The sequence below is a fragment of the Bos taurus genome, chromosome 8, assembly GCF_002263795.3.
Source record: "Bos taurus isolate L1 Dominette 01449 registration number 42190680 breed Hereford chromosome 8, ARS-UCD2.0, whole genome shotgun sequence".
NCBI lineage: Eukaryota > Metazoa > Chordata > Mammalia > Artiodactyla > Bovidae > Bos > Bos taurus.
Genome location: NC_037335.1, coordinates 43,677,679 through 43,699,223, shown reverse-complemented (window position 1 = coordinate 43,699,223; position 21,545 = coordinate 43,677,679). Strand labels below are relative to the sequence as shown.

At 44.8% G+C, this 21,545-nt stretch overlaps 1 protein-coding gene across 2 annotated transcripts in view; it reads left to right on the top strand.

The window, feature by feature from the left end:
- The first annotated feature begins 2,016 nt into the window (after positions 1-2,016).
- The window catches only part of DMRT1 (doublesex and mab-3 related transcription factor 1), a 96,406-nt gene continuing 76,877 nt past the window's right edge, over positions 2,017-21,545 (top strand). Inside the window, exons 1-2 of one of the 2 annotated variants that reach the window (XM_024995945.2) lie at positions 2,017-2,490; positions 5,862-6,051. In XM_024995945.2, coding sequence (XP_024851713.1) covers positions 2,191-2,490; positions 5,862-6,051 — 490 coding nt within the window. In that variant the 5' untranslated portion in view covers positions 2,017-2,190. The remainder of the gene's footprint in view (positions 2,491-5,861; positions 6,052-21,545) is intronic. The other variant, NM_001078060.2, reaches the window with a different exon arrangement.

Here is a 21,545-nt window from a genome sequence, read left to right as displayed (position 1 = left end):
GATATTCCTGAACCAAATAGTGGTTATCATTTAACAAGCTCCAGATTGAGACAGATGGTTGCATCCTGGCCCCTGTCCTAAGTAAAGCTTTGCTGGCTTGATGGGTAGGATATGAGGTATCATGTAAAGCTAGATGCTTCTTTAAGAAATAATTTTCAGAGTGAGGACACTAATAGAGAAAATCCAGGCTGAGGGAAAGAGCCTGTGAGAGGGGCCTCAGAATAAGAATGGGAAAGGCAGGCTAGATTTCAGAGCTCAGGGCTGAAAATGCTAATCTGCTAAAAAGTGAAAGTTGCTTAGTCGAGTCTAACTCTTTGCGACCCCATGGACTGTATAGTCCATGGGATTCTCCAGGGCAGAATACTGGAATGGGTAACCTTTCCCTTCTCCAGAGGATCTTCCCAACTCAGGGATCGAACCCAGGTCTCCCGCATTGCAGGCAGATTCTTGCAGCTGAGCCACAAGGGAAGCCCAGCAATACTGGAGTGGGTAACCTATCCCTTCTCCAGGGGATCTTCCTGACCCAGGAATCTAAAGGGGGTCTCCTGCATTACAGGCAGATTCTTTACCAACGGAGCTATCAGGGAAGCCTACTCTGCTTAATGAGAGAGTCAACAAACAAACATTTTGATGAGAAGTTAAGTGGGATGGCAGGATCCTTTGGGGACCTAACTCCTACTGTTAGGGCCAAGAATTTGGAACTAGAGTACTAACACTGGGGAAAAGAAAGGCAAGCAGGGGAGAGATATAAGGGCAGCCCCCAACCCCCACCCCAACCCCTGGCTGGACAATGGCCATCCCAAGGTTAGAGACATGGCATTGAACAAAAAGGGTGTGTAAAAATCAACAAAAAGCTCAAGCTGCTAAGTGAACTCCTCAATATATGAGGCTGAAAAATGCAGAGGGAGATCTTTCAAAGTCCTTTAAGATGCAGCCTCAGGTCCTTAACTTCTGTTTTTCATGTGGAAAACAATACAAAGCCACTTGAGGAGCCAATTGCTATGTGCATGGAATATGGAATTATAATGGAAGACTAAGAAACAGTGAGACCAGCTGGACGATACTGCAGAGATTCAGACCTGAGAAGGGCTGGCTTTAGAGGGACACTTTGGTGTGCAGGAAGAATGGGTTGGATTTGCTGTGCAAGTGCAGAGAGAAGACAAAAATGGTGGGGAGTGGCAGTGAGGGAAAGACTGTAAGAGGATTTGGGGTTTTTGGAGGTATAATTAAAATGCACAGATCTTAAGTGTGGAATGAATTTTGATAAATGTGCTCATCTCTGTCCCCTGCAACCCCAACAGAGGTTTTTAAAAGACCGAATTTCCAGTGCCTGCAGATCCTAAGTGAGGCTGCTTCAAAGGCAAGAACCTGTAAGCCACTGAAGAGAGAAGTAAGGACTAGAACTCTAGATCTGAAAGTTATATGCAGCCAGCAAGTGGAAATCTCTTGAGCAAGTGAACACAGGTCCAGGAAGAGGCAACCGGAGAACAGGCCCAATTTGGGGTGCGCATGGACCCACTCTCCCATTGTGGGTCTTATTTGCTGATATAACTGCAGAGGCTTCTCTTTGTTCAGGCCTTCAGCCTCAGACTTATCTTAAATGAGGAAGAAACTGCTTTCTGAGCTGGCCTCTGTCAGTCTGTCTTATGGAACTTGCAGAAGGGCGTCGCTGGGGGGAAGGGAGCGGGAGGATTCCAGAGGGGGGTCTGCACCTCCTCCCAGCAGCCTGCACAGCTACCTTGCTGAGCTGGAGCCCAGCTTCCTCAGTACAGCGTGTTCTGGCAGCCCGTGCACCCCGGGGAGCACCCCTGCTCCAGGTGTGCGCTCGCAGTAGCCCTCCAGCACTGCCCTCGGTGTTTGCAGCTCCTGCAAGCTTGCACGCAGCGGGAGCCGAGTGGCTAGAATTGGGGGGTGGTGGGCGTGACGGCGCTCCTTAGAGCTCTCGCCCGCCCAGGCAGTCCCGGGAACGTTCTGAAAAGTATCCAGAAGTTCTGTGCCGCGCGCGCGCGCGCGCAAATAAAGGGCACAACCCCCCACGTCTCTGGGCGTTGCGAGTCCCGACCTCGCCAGTCCAGCTGCGCCTCCGGCTGCAGAACGTACGCGTTCTGCGCCTCCTCCTCTCCAGCCTCGCCGTCGGCCGGGTGACCCCCTTGCAGCTACCGGAGAGTCTGCGCTTCTCCTTGGGGCACCATGCCCAACGATGATGCGTATAGCAAGCCCTCCGCACCGTCGGAGGCCCCGCAAACCCCGGGGGCACCACCTCAGGGCAAGGCCGGGGGCGGCGGCGGCGGTAGCGGATCCGACTCGGGAGCGTCGGGCACGGGCGCCGTCTCGGGCAAGAAGTCTCCGCGGCTGCCCAAGTGCGCGCGGTGCCGCAACCACGGCTACGCGTCGCCGCTCAAGGGCCACAAGCGTTTCTGCATGTGGCGGGACTGCCAGTGCAAGAAGTGCAACCTGATAGCAGAGAGACAACGCGTGATGGCCGCGCAGGTGAGTGCGGGCGTCCGGAACCGGGCTTCAGCCCCGAATTTTTCGAGTAAAGCCCCTGGGGTCCCTGGGGCGCCATGTGGGGTTCTGAAGGAAGGTGGCGGTGCTTGCCGACAGCCACTGCGCGCTCGGGGCCGGGGGTCCTAGCCAGGCTCCGATGTTGCGCTCCGAGGGCCTGGACTCGTCTCCGATGCCGCAGGCGGAGCCAGGGGTGGGGGGTTCACTCGGCTCCCGAAGCTCCGGATCCGTGACCCAGCGGGAATTGTGGGGTTCGCCCCTTCGGGGACCCTCTGACTGTCTGACTTTCTCTTTCAGAGCTAGCTGAGAGTTGCAGGGTTCGCTCTGCTTGGGAGTCCCCGAGATGCCTAAACTCATTCTCCAGCAGAGAGTTGCGGGGTTCGCGCTGCTAGGGAAGGGGTCCCCGGGATCTCTGACCCCGCCTCCAGCAGCGAGTTGTGGTGTTCGGCCCTTCGGGGAGCCCTAGGCATCCGACCTCACTCTCTGAGCAGAGTTGGGGGGCTTGCTCCCTCGGATCCTTGACTCCGCCTCGAGCAGGGAGCTTATAATTGGGTGGGGGTGTTGGACGGTGCCTTCTCGGGTTCTGGTTAGGGGGAAGCAGAGACCCGGCCGGCCGCAGCTTCTGCGGATAACGCGTCGCGGCGGGAGTCTGCTTTTCTGGAAAAGTCGCCCTAACGGACGCCGGCGCGGCGTGGTCCTCGCTGTGCTCTTGGCGCTCTTTTTCGTATTCGCCGCGGTGGATCCTGGCTCAGCCATTTTGAGCAGTAGGGAAATTTCATTTGCGCTTTAAAGTTTGCTGTCTCGACCGAAGATATTCAAGTACAGGTTACTTTGAATGTGTTTTAAAACACACTTAAGAATTTTAAACGACCACGCAGAGGAGAAAATGCAAGCGTTTGAGGTTTTGTCTGCTGTTGGGGCAGTACTTTTGTACCTTAACAGAAATAAAGTCGTTGGTATCCTGAAAGAATTTTTAGAAGAGAATAATACACATTCTTTCCAGCTAAAAGTTGTCCCATCCTTTTAAAACAGGTTATTTACAATGAAATATTACAAAGAAATGTTTACTAACGACGTGCTATTTTTGGTTAGGAACGGATAAATATCCTCCACTGAAAATGATATCAGTAAGAGCCTTGAACAGGACTTAACATTCTTAGAGATTATACTTTTTATATACACCCATTTTTAAAAAATGTTTTAAAATAGGTAGATTCGGTCTTCACAGACTGTGAGGGAAGTCATGGAAATACAGGTTGTTTTACTTGGTATTCTTTATTGGTTTTTAGCTTAATCTATAGTGGAAAAGAATACACTGAATATAGCATTTAAATGCATCACTGAACTTACTGGAAAAAAAAAAACAACGGCATTTAGTTGTTTTTGTAGGTAGAAAATTTTTTTCTGAATATTTAGCTGCTGGCTTTAATATTTAGTGTGGAGAGTATGCTTGGGAGGGGGATTTTTCTCATAATGTAAGAAAAATATGCATCCGAGTAGGGCCATTACCCACTCCACTGTTCCTGCCTGGAGAGTCCCAGGGACGGGGAAGCCTGCTGGGCTGCTGTCTATGGGGTCGCACAAAGTCCGACACGACTGAAGCGACTTAACAGCAGCAGGGCCATTAAGTTTGAATAAGCTGTATTAGTAGGAGTACTAATTTGTAAGGAGGCTGTTCGCTATGTTAAAAACAAAAGGAACTAAAAATTATTTTAATAGTATAAAACGAGTATTTTCCACACCAGAAGGCTTGTGCTGTGCTGAGTGAAATCCTTTAAACAGCCATGTAACAATCATTCTAAAATAGCTTGAAATTGATCTTAAGAGCCTAAAATGCATTTTTAAATCAATTGCCTCACCTTTCATATTTAAATAGCATTTCCTAAGAGCCCTTGAGAGGTCTTTGTAAAAGTGTTTTTAGTTTATGGACTGTATAATACTCTATGTTGTGTGCATGTGTGAGATTTGTGTAAACCAGGGCTTTTTAAAGTGCACTTTTTTGTTGCATTGACATACTTCACAAGTTCATGGGTATTCTTTTAAACATTTGTGGTCAAATCCTTAATATTCTGTTTCTAAACTTGGTTAATAATAGAAAACTCAAGACTTAAACTTAATTATTCAATCTTATATTCAAAGATTTTTTTTTAAGTTGAAGACTCCTCTTGTTAGTAAAATTACTTCCAAGTTAACCATCTTTCTCAATTTAAAGGCTACAGTTTTCCTAAAACAGTCTGTAAATTGTAGTTACGCTTCTGGTTCACCATTTTGATGTCAACTTTTTGGCTTGTATTTCAGCCTCTGAGGTACAGGTGCTTCCCTTTCTTGTTCCATTATCACCAGTGGTCACTTTCAACAGAAAGTCTGCCTTTTTCGGTTACTTGTAAACAAAAATACAATTTTTTTTTTTTTGGACACAACTTTTCAACCTTTCACTGTTCTTTAAAAGAAGAGGGACCATGAGTAGTGTCTTAGGTATGCTGGGTCCTTTCCAGCCCCCACTGGGAGATACCACACCTGCTTTCTCCTTTTCTCTCCACCTCCACCTCTTTCTCCAGGGACTTCCAACACCATGTTGCAGCCCCCTTTTCCCCATTACTTCCCTCCACAATCCCTCCACCCCACCGAATAGGGCTCTGGGTTTCCTGAGCAGCCTCTGCCTTCACTGTCTACCCTGCTCCCGTGTCGGGGGTAGTTCTGCCCCTTCATCCTTGCCTGTCAGGCTTCACTCATGCGGCTCTTCACGGCCCCGTTGCAGCACCACCTCCGCTCATCCTTGCACTTAAAGCCCCTTTTGTGCCTGTCTTGTGGTGGTTCACGTTTTGTCTTGAATTGTAGTTGTGTGTTTGCTTCGTGTCTCTCCTTTTAAACAGTGAGTACCTTGGGATCTAATCTAATCTTACTATATCTTGCTGATCGAGGTTCCTAATACAGTGGCCTTTTCCATATTTGTGGAAGCAAGCAATGAGTGATCCCATTCTCCTTCCTTCCTAATCTGTCAGTGCTGACTTCTGCTCTTCACTTTGAATTCCTCTGCTAACTGCAGCTTTTTCTCTTCCAATCTTTCCTCCTAGTCTACACACACATTTGTTTATTGAAAAGTTTTTGAGCACTCACTCAAAGCTCTAAAGGACCTCTGACTCTCAACCATTTTTCAGCTTTGGCTGCACATCAGAGTTACCTGGGTGGCTATAAAAAGAAATTGGGGGTGGGGGAAGAAATGAAGGATTCTCAGACCTCATCCCTGGAGGTAATGGATGGAGGTCTCTGGGATGGGCAGGGCTTCAGTGGTTTTGGCAAAGCTGTAGGAGTGATTTTGGGGTGCTGGAGGGTGACCCACTGCCCTGTGCTTCCAGGTGGCCCTGAGACGGCAGCAGGCCCAGGAAGAGGAATTGGGGATCAGTCACCCCATCCCGCTGCCCAGCACGGCTGAACTGATGGTCAAGAGAGAGAACAGCAGCGGCAACCCGTGCCTGATGATTGAGAGCAGCAGCTCCTCGCAGCCGCCACCGGCCAGCACCCCCAGCACGGCAGCTCCAGGTCCAGGTAAGCCTGTGGGCCCGCTGGAGGGAAGAAGGGTGTGGCCACAAAGACAGAGCCTCAGGATGGTTCTGAGTCCCAGAGCACATGTAGAGCTTAGAGGGTTTCTTAAAAGATCCTGCCTCTGAAGGTTTGTTTTGGCTGCCTCACAAAGGAGGTGGGCCTGAATTCTAGAACCAGAAGTTCGACAGCTTCACTTTCCTGTTGTTTTTTTTGCCAAGGCTGAATCTGGACAGAGTCAAAATCACAGAATACCGGAGAAGTTAGTCCAGAATTCATCTCAGTCAGCCCCTTCCATTCACGGGATCCTCCTGGTGGGAGCCAAAGATCCTTGTTTCCTAAAGCTGAAAGTCCTTTCTCTGGGAAGGACTGCAATTCCACTTGGGGAACATATCTAAAAAAAACAGATTCTGGGTTCTGAGTTTCCATGGACACTGGAATTGAGGCAAGGCATGTCTCATTGGCTTAAATTCTCTCTTATGTGCTAAGAGTATATCAGGGGCTAGAGATGTATACTGATTGATTTCATTCTTAGAAGAAGGAGGTGTTAATTCTGTTTTATACTATGTGAAAATTGAGGTATAAAAAGTTTTAGTGACTGGCTACATCTGTCAGACTAAAAGTACCTGAATGGATCCATCTGCCTCCAAATCTCACAGTGCTTACTGCACTGGATCTGTAAATTACCTTGAGAATCATGGTGCTCTAGAGCTGCACTGCCCAACATGGAAGCCTCTAGCCTCATTGGGCTGCTTAAATTTAATTACAATGAAGTAAAATTAAAACTTTTATCCAGAGAAGATATACAAGTGGTAGAAACCTCAAGGAAAGATCTTGATACCATTAGTCATTAGGGAAATGCAAATCGAAGCTATAATGGGATACCACCTCATACCAGTTAGGATGCTTACCATCAGAAAACCAGATAATAACAATATTGGTGAAGATGTAGGAAAAATTGGAACTTTTGTGCACAGTTAGTAGGAACGTAAAACGGTACAGCTGCTATCGAAAACAGTATGGTGATTTCTCAGAAGTTAAAAATAGAATTATCACATGATCCAGCAATTCCACTTCTGAGTGCATACTGAAAAGAATTGAAAACAGCATCTTAAAGAGGTATTTCTACATCCATGTTCATAGCAGCATTATGCATAATAGCTAAAATGTGGAAGCACCTCAGGTGTCCACTGACAGATGGATGGAAGCGCAAAATGTGGTAAAAAGAAAACTATTTAGCCTGAAAAAGACGGAAATTTTGACACATGCTACAGCATGGATGAACCTTGAGGACTTTATGCTAAATGAAATAAACCAGTCACAAAAAGACATATACTGTATGATTCCACTTACATACTCGAAGTAATCAAAATCTTAGAGACAGAAGGTAGATTGGTGGTTGTCACAGGCTGGGGGGAGAGGGGAATAGAGGGTTATTGTTTAGTGAGTATAGGGTTTCAGTTTTACAAGGTGGAAAGAGCTATGGAGATGGATGATGGTGACGGTTGCAATACATCACAAATGTAGTTAGTATCACTGAACTGTGCAATTAAAGATGGTTGAGATGTTTGTTTTTATGTTGCATGTATTTTACAACAGTAAAAATTTAAAAATTTTAAACATTTAGTTTCTCAGTTGCGCTAGTCGTATTTTAGATGTTCAACAGGCACATACGTAGCTAAAGCTGGCCATATGGGATAGTATGTGCTTCCATTTCTCACAAAGTTCCGTCTAGAATACAGGAGCTCTAAGAAGCTCACCAAACTAGGATCTGCAACATCCCATTGGCAAATATAAAGACATATATTTCATACTAAATATACCCGCTGAGATTCACAGAATCTTGAGCCTTCTAAGGCTCCATGAAATGTAACCTTGGAGTAGGTTTTAAGTAAACTTTTCATAAGTTAGTTTGCTGTGCTTAATCACTGGGCTAAAGTTGTCAGCTACCTCAGTTCAGTTCAGTCGCTCATTCTTTGCGACCCCATGAATTGCAGCCAGGCCTCCCTGTCCATCACCAACTCCCGGAGTTCACCAAACTCACGTCCATCGAGTCGGTGATGCCATTCAGCCATCTCATCCTCTGTCGTCCCCTTCTCCGCCTGCCCCCAATCCCTCCCAGCATCAGAGTGTTTTTCAATGAGTCAACTCTTCGCATGAGGTAGCTAAAGTACTGGAGTTTCAGCTTTAGCATCATTCCCTCCAAAGAAATCCCAGGGCTGATCTCCTTCAGAATGGACTGGCTGGATCTCCTTGCAGTCCAAGGGACTCTCAAGAGTCTTCTCCAGCACCACAGTTCAAAAGCATCAATTCTTCGGTGCTCAGCCTTCTTCACAGTCCAACTCTCACATCCATACATGACCACAGGAAAAACCATAGCCTTGACTAGACGGACCTTTGTTGGCAAAGTAATGTCTCTGCTTTTTAATATGCTGTCTAGGTTGGTCATAACTTTCCTTCCAAGGAGTAAGCGTCTTTTAATTTCATGGCTGCACTCACCATCTGCAGTGATTTTGGAGCCCCAAAAAATAAAGTCTGACACTGTTTCCCCATCTATTTCTCATGAAGTGATGGGACCAGATGCCATGATCTTAGTTTTCTGAATGTTGAGCTTTAAGACAACTTTATTACTCTCCTCTTTCACTTTCATCAAGAGGCTTTTTAGTTCCTCTTCACTTTCTGCCATAAGGATGGTGTCATCTGCATATCTGAGGTTATTGATATTTCTCCTGGCAATCTTGATTCCAGCTTGTGCTTCCTCCAGCCCAGCGTTTCTCATGATGTACTCTGCATGTAAGTTAAATAAGCAGGGTGATAATATACAGCCTTGACGTACTCCTTTTCCTATTTGGAACCAGTCTGTTGTTCCATGTCCAGTTCTATATGTTGCTTCCTGACCTGCATATAGGTTTCTCAAGAGACAGGTCAGGTGGTCTGGTATTCCCATCTCTTTCAGAATTTTCCACAGTTTATTGTGATCCACACAGTCAAAGGCTTTGGTCAGCTGCCTAGTTGTCATTAAATAGCTGTGCAACTTTAGACAAGTAACTTAAGCTCTCTGGTGGTCTTGTTTCCTCTTCTCAAAAATGAGGGATGAGCTCTTTGAGGCTTTTTAAGATCCTCAGAGTCTTGACTATTATAAAGAAGAAGATTAGAGGGCACCAGAGAAGCCAGGTGAGCGACAGAGTTACAGTACCTGCTGCAGGCAGGTGTGTCTGCGCACCTATCCTTGGGTGTGTTCCTGGGGCTACAGAATCTCTAGCTAACAAAGGGGATGGTATTATTTTCTTGTTTTAGCTTTGTTGTGCATAAAACATATTTATAGCCGTTTCAGAACTTTCCTTTTCATAAGAAGGGAAGGAGTATGTCTATCAGAAATATGATTCTCACACTTTGGAATTTTAAGCTGTACCTAATTACCAGAAGATAGTATCGAGTCAGGGCAGACCTGGCGGATTCAGCTGGAGGTCTGATACGGGAATGGTGGTGGGGGTGCCAGAGGAGTAGAGAGGGGAGTAGCTCATTTGATGTTCACAAATATCTTAGGAAGTAGGAATTACTATTCCTATTTACAGATAAGGAAACCAGTGGTAAGGAAACTGCCCCAGAATAAGGCTGAGTTGAGCTGGGATTCAGTCCAGGTCTGTCCCATCCCAGAGCCCACGGATTTGCCGCCTGCCTGTGAAGGGAGGTTGTGAGAATAGTTGCTGTGTTTTCTTGGAAAATGGACAGTTATGATTAGAGTTTATGGTTTAATCCTCAGACGGGATTTAGGGCTTATGGGCAAATCGAAACACAGCAGGGGCAGCACCATTCTCGGTTGGCACAGAAAGCTGCAGCCGTTGGTGTTCACAGGGAGAAATACAGGGACAGGCCCGTGATGGATCAGCATTAGTCCTGGGCATTTTGTTGGGAACCATGGGTGAACTTGGCCTACCCTGCTGTATCCCACATTGCACTTCATGTTTGATTTTATACCCCACCGTGGTGAAGCCTTGAAGGATTTCAGGCTAGATGGAGTTCACAGTGACCAAGAAGTCCTTGCGGGGCATTTCAGAGTGGTGATAGGGAAAGTTACAAATAGAAGCAGCAGAGGAGCATGACAGAAGGTTCAGGGTCAAGGAGGATGTGACCAGATTCCCTTCTTTGCTCCTGGAGCTGATGGACCTTGGAGTCAGTTCAGAGTCTTGAACCAACGCTCCAAGGGAGGGAGTGTGGAAGCCAGTGGTGTGCGGTGCCCTGGGCTCAGCTGAGGGCAGGAGGCTTTGCCTGCTCTGGGAAGATGGGCCCTTCCGAACCAGCCTAGCTCATCTCAGCAGGGCAGGAGCCTCGTCCATCATCATCACTCACAGGACGTCCACCGAAGCCCTTGAGTTGGGATCATGAAATTCTGGGACATGAGCAAGAGGAAAACAGAAATGCCAGTAGAATTAAACTATATAAAGAGAGAAATGGACAAGGCAGTGAAGGGAGGGAGGGATGGAGGAAGAGAGGGAGAGAGAGAGAGTGAAGCAGACAAGACAGCTTGAAGGATGTTCCTTAAGTTTGATGTAGCACATGGGGTGTCCAACTTCCTGCCCTACATCATGTACTACTGACAAATGTGTAACTAAGATTACATCTCTAGAGATAAGAATTTCTTTAAAATAACATTTAGCTTTATGCAGGAATTGGTACACATTTATAGAGTACAAAAACATACTCAATGACTACGTTCCAAACCCCAACTTGTGGGTCTTCTATTTGTTACCTCAGGATTACAGGTGGAAGCTTTACCTGTCTGTCTATTGTTTTCCTGTGTATATGTATATCTATAATGTATATATTTAACATAGCAGGAGTATATTGCTTCCACTTGTGTGTAGTTTTTTTTTTAATATAAAACCATGGCATTTTTTAATGGCCTGGTATTCCGTTATATCAATGTGGAACGCTAGGATTTGCAGTTATTTTGTGAAAGGTGAAAGTTGTAATGGAACTGTGCAGCCCACCAACTGGCTCCCACGAAGGGGCAGGTTGCTCACTTTCTCTTTCTAATACATGATGTTGACTGCAAGGGCAGTGTGGCTTAGTGAAATCCAGTAGATATTTATGTCCTTGAGGCTTCTTAGTTATCTCCTTTTGGCTCCTGAAAGTGCCCAAGAATTATTGCCAAGATTATTGGCTGAATCCTGAGGCCACTGTGAAGGAAATTGAATTTGCTGAATTGTCATTTCATCTATTAGAGAGCTGATCCCTCTGAGTAAGTTAACTTACCACAATCTCTGCGATCCTTAGCTGAAGATTGGCTAAGCTAGATCAAAACACTGCTGGATGATTCCTCCAACAATGATTATGAAATACTCTATAATTGTGGGTAACACTGTGAAGGAACGTTTTGAAGAAATGCTTTGTTCAGTGGTATCTTTTATATGAACAGGATCAGATATGCTAATAAGTGTACTATCAGTTAACAAATGATTTCTTCCCAGCCATTTTGGAGGCGTCCAGAAAAAAAGGTGAGCAACTTTAGTTATAAATGACAATGAGTTAATAACAACTTCAGCATTATTTCTATGGTTTTACTTTTTAAATTTTAGCAATACACACACACACACACACATATATATAGTTATCAACTGACTTGAAAAAATCTCATAAGCATAATATATGTAATATATTAATAATATATTTTGAAAGGTATCAGCTGACTTGAAAAAAAAATCTCATAAGCATTCCTCCTCTTTGACATGTGGGCTCCTTCCTATTTATTTCATACTGCATTTTGCTTTTCCTTAGCCTCCTGTGCAGCAAGTAGAAAGAAGGCCATTTTACCTAGAGCTTATGCTAAAGTCTCCATAATTCTTGGCTCTTCTGTGCAGAGCTGTCAGATGAAGGGCTGCATTGTAGAGAATTTGGTTTGGCATATGTGTCCTTTGTAAGTGAGAACCTGAATGTTATCTCCTGGGGCCCTCCCTTCTGGAGCACCCTGGGCTTCCACACACACTCGCATTCACACTCCCCCATGCTGAGCCGCCTCCTGCCGTCTCAGGCCTTCCCCCACTGCCCAGCGCGTGTGACCTGTGACCTGTGGCTTGCTTTCACTCACCTTTCCCCTGTTAGGTCAGCCAGGCCTGTGTCTGATATTGACAGGACACCCTCCTTCACTTCTCTTCCTTAGCTAGCAGTAACTCCACTTCAGCACAGAGAAAGAACTCATTCGGTAGGCAGCACATGCCTTCCTGCTTGTGTGCTTTCTAAGGGTTCAAATGCTGTACAAACATGCAGTGTGGTAGTTTTAAAATGGGATAATGTCCCAATGCAGTTTTTTGCCAGTGAGAAATGACTGATGAACTAACAGCTGAAGATGTTGAGTTATTTAAGTTTCTTTAAAAATAAACTTTATTCATTAGAGAAGTTACAGATTTACAGCAAAATTTAGAGGAACGTATAGAGATTGCCCATACATCCCCTGCCCCCACACGTAGACAGTGCCCCCATTATCAGCATCCCCTACCAAAAGTACATCTGTTACGACTGATGAGCGACACAGACATGCCACCATCACCAAGTCCAGAGTGTTAACTCTTGGTGGTGTACATTCTCTGAATAAATGATGGTGTGTACCCATTATTATAGTATCATACCAAGTAGTTTTGCTGCTCTAAAAATCTCCTGTGGAGTTAAAGTATTTCAGTTTTTATCTTTGCACTTTTCCATGTTGCACAGAAAGAAGCATTTCAAATGAAAAACCTAAACATTTTACCAATTTATCTTGAGAGCCGATATTTCTAGGATTCTGGCCACTTAGATGAGATGAGCTCCATTTGATTTTAGACAGAGCTCAATTTCAAGTTGATGGAAGATGTGGAAATTGGGTTTAAAAAGGCCTTCAGATAAAAGTATTCCCCAATTTTATTTTCAGAGTCAAAGAAATTTCCAGAATGTTTAATGAAATGAAATCTCCTTAAACTGAAGTAAGAATAGGAGGCTTGAATGAAAGAAAACCCTTAAGATTAATTGTACTGATCATTTTGATGGCCTAGTATAACATCTCAATCAATTTTATTCATTCTAAGGGCAGTCTCTATTTACATGTCAAATATAGCAGTTAATTGACCTGATAGAAATTCTCCATAAACAGTATTTCTATAAAAAAGTTGACAACAAAATATATAGGAAGTAGCCTACTGGTCTACCTTGGCTAGACTGAAAATTCGGAGCCATCAAAAAAGGTAAATACAGTGTTTAAAGTTATAAATTGGTTTTAATTGAAGTATAGTTGACTTAACAGTATTACTAGTTTCAGGTGTACAACATAGTGATTCAATATTTTAATAGATCATACTCCATTTAAAGTTATTACAAAATAAAATTAGTTTTATAACAGTATATGTAAAAAGTCAAAAGAAGCGTGTGACTGATTTGCACTTCTGTCTCCATTGTGAAAATGTAATCTTAAGGGCAGGGATTGCAGTTTATTCATCATGTAACTTTATTACGGTACCTGGCTTTCTAGTACATGGTCAGTAAAGTTTTGCTGAATAAATTAATGACGGTTAAATTTGAAATTTTGTTTTAAAACACTGTGTTAGTGATCATGAACCCACTTGCAGATACAGAGTAAAATCACTGATCAGTCTGCAATTTTGGTGATATTTTTAAGTGTTTCTGATTTTTTAGATGCCTAAAAATTCAAATTAGTTTAACAGCCTAAGGTATAATTCATATTCTGCATACTTTGTCTGTTTAAAGTGTACAATTCAGTGCTTTTTTTTTTTTTTTAAGTAAATTCGCAGAGCCGTGCAACCATGCCTGTAATCTAACTGTGGAGCGTTTTCATCTCCTAAAAGAAACTCTTCCCTTGTAGTCATCTCCGTCTGCTCCTACACTGGGGTCATAGCTGACTTTTTTCACTTAGCCTGATGTTTGCAAGATATACCCCTATTGTAGTCTGTATTAATATTTATTATTCCTTTTTAAAAACTCAATACTACTCCACTGTATGGGTATGGTGAGTTTTTTAATTCATCAGATGAAGGACTTTTGGGTTGCTTACACTTTTTGGCTATTATGAGCAATGCTTCCATAACATTTTGGTGTCAGTTTTGTATTAATATATGTTGCATTCTCTTGACTATATTCAAAAGACCACAATTTCTGAGGCATATGGTAACACTTCCCAAGTGGTGCTAGTGGTAAAGAATCTACCTGCCAATGCAGGATACATAAGAGAAGTGGTTTCTATCCCTGGGCCGGGAAGATCCCCTGGAGGAGGAAAAGGCAACCCACTCCAGTATTCTTGCCTGGAGAATCCCATGGACAGAGGAGCCTCTCAGGCTACAGTCCATAGGGTCACAAAGAGTCAGACACGACTGAAGCGACTTAGCACACGCGCACACGGTAACACTATGTTTAACTTTTTGAGGAACTGTCAGAGTTTTCCAAAGAGGCTGCACTGTTTTACTACATTCCCACCAGCAGTGTGTGAGAACGTCAGAAAATTCATGCTAAAGTTTTTTAAAATTAAAAGGTAGCATGCCTTCATTCAGGCAGAAACTATAAAGATACAAAACCCAGTCGATGGGTCTTTGGTGACCAGAAGTTTAGATCATGGAGGATTCTCTGGGATTGCATCTTCTTATTACTAGAAATATTAATATATTAATACTGCCTTTAAAAAATTTCCTATTTTCCCTCATTAGCGCATATATTTTATAGTGAAAGGAGTAGTGTTTGAGGAATTAAACCACAGAAGAACCTGGTGACTGGTTTTCTTTGTTGTAGTATTGGCTGATAGAAACATTGGTTTGTTTCTGAAGGGCTTAAGCAACTTCCTAGACCTTGGGTGACAAGCATTTCCCCAGAACAAGGGAGAGGGGATTCTACTGCCCTAGAAACGTAGCAAGAACAATTTTTATCTTTGGGCTTCTAAAAGTGGAAGACTGCCATCACTCGTGTGGAAAGCAGAAGAGAAACCCGAGAGCTGGGGAGAATGGACAGCTGTTCTCCACATTACCAGTGAGAAGAGAGTAGATCATAGGTTGTCATAGCTGTTGATAGCATTGGGAAACTTTATAGGTGGTAACGTAAGTGTTGTTGTAGTGCTGTACAGCTTTACATTTGCTGCCGTAGGAGACTTTTGGAATGTCAGAAAGCTCATCTGTGTTAGCTGTTTCTCCTGTCTGTTCCACAGTGTCCCCCCGAGTCCTTGACCCTTGGGTTCCTGGTTATCTGCTGGTTCAGGGATCCTGTCCATTGACTACCCCTTCAGCCACACACTGGATCTTGTGAATGCCTTTCTGTCTGGTCTGTTGTTTTACTAGCTAATTTATTTTTGAAAGATTTTATTGTGGCAAAATATGCAGAACATAAAATTGACCATTTTAACTGTTTTTAAGTGCACAGTTCAGTGGCATTAAGTGTATTCATATTGTTGTGCAACCCTCCTCACCATCCTTCGATAGGGTTTATCTTCCCAAACTGAAAGTCTCAATCTACAGAGTGAGAATTCCGCGTTCTCTCCCTCTCATGACCTTTTTGCTGAACACAGCCTCTTTTGTTAGCTTGGCTTTCTTGGCCTCTGGAATCACCTGTAGACTCACATGAGATGATTGCTTTTATCTTGTCAACATCTGTTCTTTCCTTTCTTCCTTCTCCCAGGTCTGCAATTTTTGCTTTATTGCTGACTTCTGTCCTTGTTCGTATGCTGTGCTTAGTTGCTCAGTTGTGTCCGACTCTTTGCAATCCCATGGGTTGTAGCCTGCCAGGCTCCTCTGTCCATGGGGATTTTCCAGGCAAGAATACTGGAGTGGGTTGCCATGCCCCCCCCTCCAAGGGATCTTCCCAACCTGGGAATCGAACTGGGGTCTCCTGCATTGCAGGTGGATTCTTTACCAGCTGAGCCACCAGGGAAGCCGATACACCAGTCTAATCTGTGCCTCTTGGGTAATGAGGACTTTTAAACTCCAGTAAAGTCTCTCAGAGGGCTGAGGTCAGTAGAGAAGGGGACCCAGGGTAAGGCCTGATGCGCGATTCTGTGAATTCTGTACCTCTGCCAGGTGATCTGGACTCTGAGCCTAGAAATGCTCTGTGAAGTGCTGTGAAGCCCATGGGCCCCTGGGGGCTGTGGCTGCTGTCTCACTGGTTCTTGACTAGTCATGGTTCCGTTGGCAGTGGTCCCAAGCATCTCTGTAAGTGCGTGTCTGAATTTCTGTCTCAGTCTAAAGGTGTCTTACTTTTCAACTTGTAAAAAAATTCAATGTGATGACCAAATTTGCTGAACCAAATTGTATTTCAAACGCAGTTTCCTCTGGTCTCTCATGTCTGTCAGAGTTTACAATCACTAATCCCGTCTTAGTGTACAATACCTCTGAGCATACTTTTCAGAAAAAAATGCACAAGAAACTCTTAAAAGAGGCTATAAGTAGCTGGTTTGTTGTCAGAAGGAAGTGCCAATTCAGTATTCAAGTAATAGCATATTTTCTGATGTTTATTGGCAGTGAGAGTTCTCAGATATGCTTCAGACACCCAGAGTCAGCTCAGTCCAGTGTATGCTCCCAGCTGACGTGGTATTAATTTCAGCATTTATAAAGCTACCCCCTATTTTTGCATCACCCTTTACTCTGGTCCTGAAGTTGAGGGTTTATCCAAAATACAGTATATGCAGTAATTCTGGGAAGCAGATTGGATCCATCTAACACTAGTAAATGTTTGCTGAACTGAGTTGAATTCATCTTTGCTGATAAGTCGACTGTTTGGCCCAGAGTCCCTCCCTCCCTTTTTCCCTTTCTTCCACCTGTTTCATTTTTCACTTATTCAACAAATATTCATTATGTGACTGCATTGGGTCAGACCCTTTTCTAGGCCTGGGGTATATATCAGTGCCTAAAACATCTGTCTCTTGTGGATCTTGCACGTCTAGCAGGGGAGACAGTGGATAAACAAGTACACCAGTGAGTGAGCAAGATGCTTTCAGAAAGTAGGAGCACTGAGGAGACAGAGTGATGGGATGCATGTGTCTGCAGGGGTCATGGCATTGACAGGGTGGTTAGGGAAAGAGGGCCCCTCGAAGGAGATTGAATCCGAGCTCCTCCTGAGTGACAGTGAGCCATTGTGGTCAAGGTTTGGAGGAAGAGCCAGGCAGGAGGCACTGCAGGGTGAGACGCGCTTAGAGCAGGATGCAGGCTGGTGTGCTCATTGCTGAGCGCAAGGGTGACGTAGCTGGGGGCCACAACTCGCTGGCCCTTGGAGGCCACAGAAGGAGCTGGGATTTTATGCTGAGTGCCATGGGAAGTCACTGGAGTGTTGCAGGGTGTGTGCTGTGGTCTGATTTATTCTCTTCAGAGGTCTCTGCTGCTGTGTGGAGTGTAGTTTGAAGGGGGAGCACGCGAAGACTGCAGTTGCCCAGGCAAAGGGGTGCTGCTTGCACCAGGGTGGTGACAGTAGAGCCGGGAAGAAGTAGGGGACAGGAGGACTGTTTTGAGGGCAAGTTTACATGTAATTTTGGTAGATGTTGCCTGCAGCACTCCCTCCAGAGAGAAGCTGCCATGACACTGGCAGTGCTAGGTTCTGCGGGGCTTTACTAGTCTGAAAGTTTGGTACGTGTGGGGTGGTCAGAAGAATAATGGCCCCCCAGAGAGGTCCTCACCCCTGTCCTGGGGGCTGGTGAAGATGTTACCTTCAGAGCAAAAGGGACTTTGCAGATGTGATTCTAATTCATGGGTCTGCAAGCAGGGTGGACCCCAGATTCCAGGTGGGCCCATTCTAATGCCCGAATCCTTGGAAGTGGAGAACTTTTCCTGGCTGCACCAGAGATGCCACGACAGAAGATGCCAGGAGGTTTCAAAGTCAGGAGAAGACTTGACCACTGTGGCTGGCTTTGAAGATGGAGGAAGGGGGTGCCAAGGCAAAGATTTCAGGAGTTCTCTAGAATCTTGGAACTTAGCTGACAGCCAGTGTAGAAATAGGACTTCAGTCCTACAACCACAGGGAACCGAATTCTTCCAGCATTCTGACTCAGCAGGGTTAAGGATCCTCCCCTGGTGCCCACAGAAACAAACACAGACCCGTTAACACCTTGATTTCAGCCTGGAGAGACCTCGGTCAGACTATGGGCCCAGAAAACTGCAAGAATAATGCATTTGCATTGGTTTAGATGGACAGGGAGGCCTGGCGTGCTGCGATTCACGGCGTCAAAGAGTCGGACACGACTGACCAACTGAACTGAACTGAAAGCTGCTATATCTGTGGCGGTTTGTCACACAGCAATAGAAAACAAATATAGTTGATATAGTTGATATTTCCCCTTTCCTTTGTTAGACTGAACATTTTTCCATATGTTACAAGATCATTTGTATTTTTTCTGTGAGCCATCTGTATGTGTCCTTTGTCCATTTCTTTATTGAATTTCTTATCTGAGAGTTCCTCGTTTATTATGGAATTGGCACTTTGTGGTATGAGTTGCAATCCCTGCCCGACCCCCTCCCCGCCCCGCCACACACACTATTTGGTATTTTAAGCCAGGAGACTGAGACAGCTGGGGGCAGACTGCAGAGGCCAGGAGCCCAAGGATTGGCCCTGGTCACTGTGCTCTGTAGACGAGTGGAGGAGCCTGTGGCTCATCTGGTTCCCCATCAGCAGACCAGAGCCAAATAGAAATGTCCCCATGGTGGAGCAGATGCACGTGACATGTTCTTCACACTCTTCCAACTTCTCTTAATGCCCTCATTCAGTGTAACCATGGGCAGAGCTCAAGTTAAGCTAAGGGTTCCAGAGATTGAACCATTTTACATTCTTGTCTGGAGCTGTGGTCTACAGATTCCAATATTACTGTCTGGTGTATAATAAGTCAGCACAGCCATGACTGCAGAGTGGGATACACTTGTCTAGTCAGATAATCCAGGCTGCTAGAGACTAATCTTATCCTTACCAATGTTACATGAAATTAGACTGTGTGTTACCCATCAGTTCAGTTCATTTGCTCAGTCGTGTCCGACTCCTTGCAACCCCATGAATCGCAACACGCGAGGCCTCCCTGTCCATCACCAACTCCCAGAGTGCACTCAGACTCACGTCCATCGAGTCACTGATGCCATTCAGCCATCTCATCCTCTGTCGTCCCCTTCTCTTCCTGCCCCTAATCCCTCCCAGCATCAGAGTCTTTTCCAATGAGTCAACTCTTCGCATGAGGTGGCCAAAGTACTGGAGTTTCAGCTTCAGCATCATTCCTTCCAAAGAAATCCCAGGGCTGATCTCCTTCAGAATGGACTGGTTGGATCTCCTTGCAGTCCAAGGGACTCTGAAGAGTCTTCTCCAACACCACAGTTCAAAAGCATCAATTCTTCGGCGCTCAGCCTTCTTTACAGTCCAACTCTCAAATCCATACATAACCACTGGAAAAACCATAGCCTTGACTAGACGGACCTTTGTTGGCAAAGTAATGCCTCTGCTTTTGAATATGCTATCTAGGTTGGTCATAACTTTCCTTCCAAGGAGTAAGCGTCTTTTAATTTCATGGCTGCAGTCACCATCTGCAGTGATTTTGGAGCCCAGAAAAATAAAGTCTGACACTATTTCACTGTTTGCCCATCCGTTTCCCATGAAGTGATGGGACCAGATGCCATGATCGTCAGTTTTCTGAATGTTGAGCTTTAAGCCAACTTTTTCACTCTCCACTTTCACTTTGATCAAGAGGCTCTTTTTAGTTCCTCTTCACTTTCTGCCATAAGGATGGTGTCATCTGCATATCTGAGGTTATTGATATTTCTCCTGGCAGTCTTGATTCCAGCTTGTGTTTCTTCCAGTCCAGCGTTTCTCATGATGTACTCTGTATATAAGTTAAATAAGCAGGGTGACAATATACAGCCTTGACATACTCCTTTTCCTATTTGGAACCAGTCTGTTGTTCCATGTCCAGTTCTGACTGTTGCTTCCTGAGCCATAGACTCTTTCAAAATGATTTTACTGCTTCTTTGGTTGATACATGTTCGGGTTGTGCTTCCCCCAGGGTGAGGGCTAATTGTTATTTACCAATTTCCAGAGTAGTGTCAGATTAGTTAACAGATTAACCAGTCTATTAGTGCCAGATGTCCCTCTAAGAGAGTGGTATGTGGTAGTAGAGGCTTGATCAAAGGTCTTCAAGATGAAGATACGTGGAAACAGAGTTTTGCTTTTACCTGGATAACTATATTGATACCTGGGGAGGAAACTCTATGTTGTTGAAAGAACATAAGATCTTGGGTCCAAAAACTTGCCTGTTATGCAATTTTTTTGATTTTGAGCAGTTCATTTATTTCTCTGAGTAGTCTGTTTTCTCATTTGTGAAATAGATAAAATATTAATAATAATGCCTCCCAGTTTATCTCACAGAATCAGTGTGGTGCTCAACTAAGATTTTAATGTAAAACTTTGTAAACCACAACAAAGTACAGAAATTCAGGCCATCAAACTCAAGTTTCAGATACTACAACGAGGAGCAGAGGAATGAGGCCGGATATGACCCACCCTATTAGCCATAAACTGTTTGTGTGTGTGTGTGTGTTTCTTCAAAAACCTAGCTCCATGAGCTGACATGTGAACTGTGGCTCTAAGTGAGGCGTATGTAACCCCTCACTGTTCCTCCAGCCCAGCCTGTACACCAGCAACTAGGAGTCTCTGAGACGCATCCATCTTAATGCTCACACAGTGAAGTATGAGTAAGCGTTCCCCTTCTTTTCTTGGCTTTGCTTTTTTCTTTCTGTTTCCTTAGTTGTACTGACACATGTCTTTAGTGTTAGCCATCTCTCACCCGTTTTAAAGGGAGTAGGGAGTGTTGGAGAACCACACCGATATCCAGGACTTGAGTAGAAGGAAGTTACCATCAGCAAAACAGGTAGAGCACCTCCTCTATCTTGCCGCCCCTCTCAGTTTGGACAGAAGTAACACGATTCAGACCTGGGACCCTGCCTGTCGAATGAAGAAAGCAGGCACGTTGGTACAGACCTGGCCGGGGAGGGAAGAGGAGTCCCAAGGACATGATTCCAACACCTTCATTTCTAACGCAGTGGATGAGGAAGGAATGCACAAGTGGGAGCGACATGTACTGTGCATAATTTCTCATTAGCAAGTTTGAGTGTGTCTGCAGCCGTCCCAGGGCACCCCACCCTGTCGCTGCCGCCTTGTGGAGCCCCGACATCCGCTGGATGAGGGTGGTAGTCACCTCCCTATCGCACTCTCCCATGTTTTTATCTGAGAGATGGTATTAGGAGTTACAGGGGAAAAGGAAGAAGAAGCACATCAAAGAGTTTTCTGGTGGCTTTTGAATAAGGGGCCTTATTGGCTCAGGGCTGTTAGCTTTGGGTGCGCTGTTTTCATCATGAAGCACCTGGGGTTTGTTTTTTTCTAAAAGATGTAGATAAACTAGAGAGAATCCAAGGGAAAGGCAACAAAAATGATGTATGGCTTGGAGAGAAGGAGAATAACAGTCTATAAATATTTGAAAGGTAATATAAAAGAGGGAGAGAGATTATTTACAGCAACGG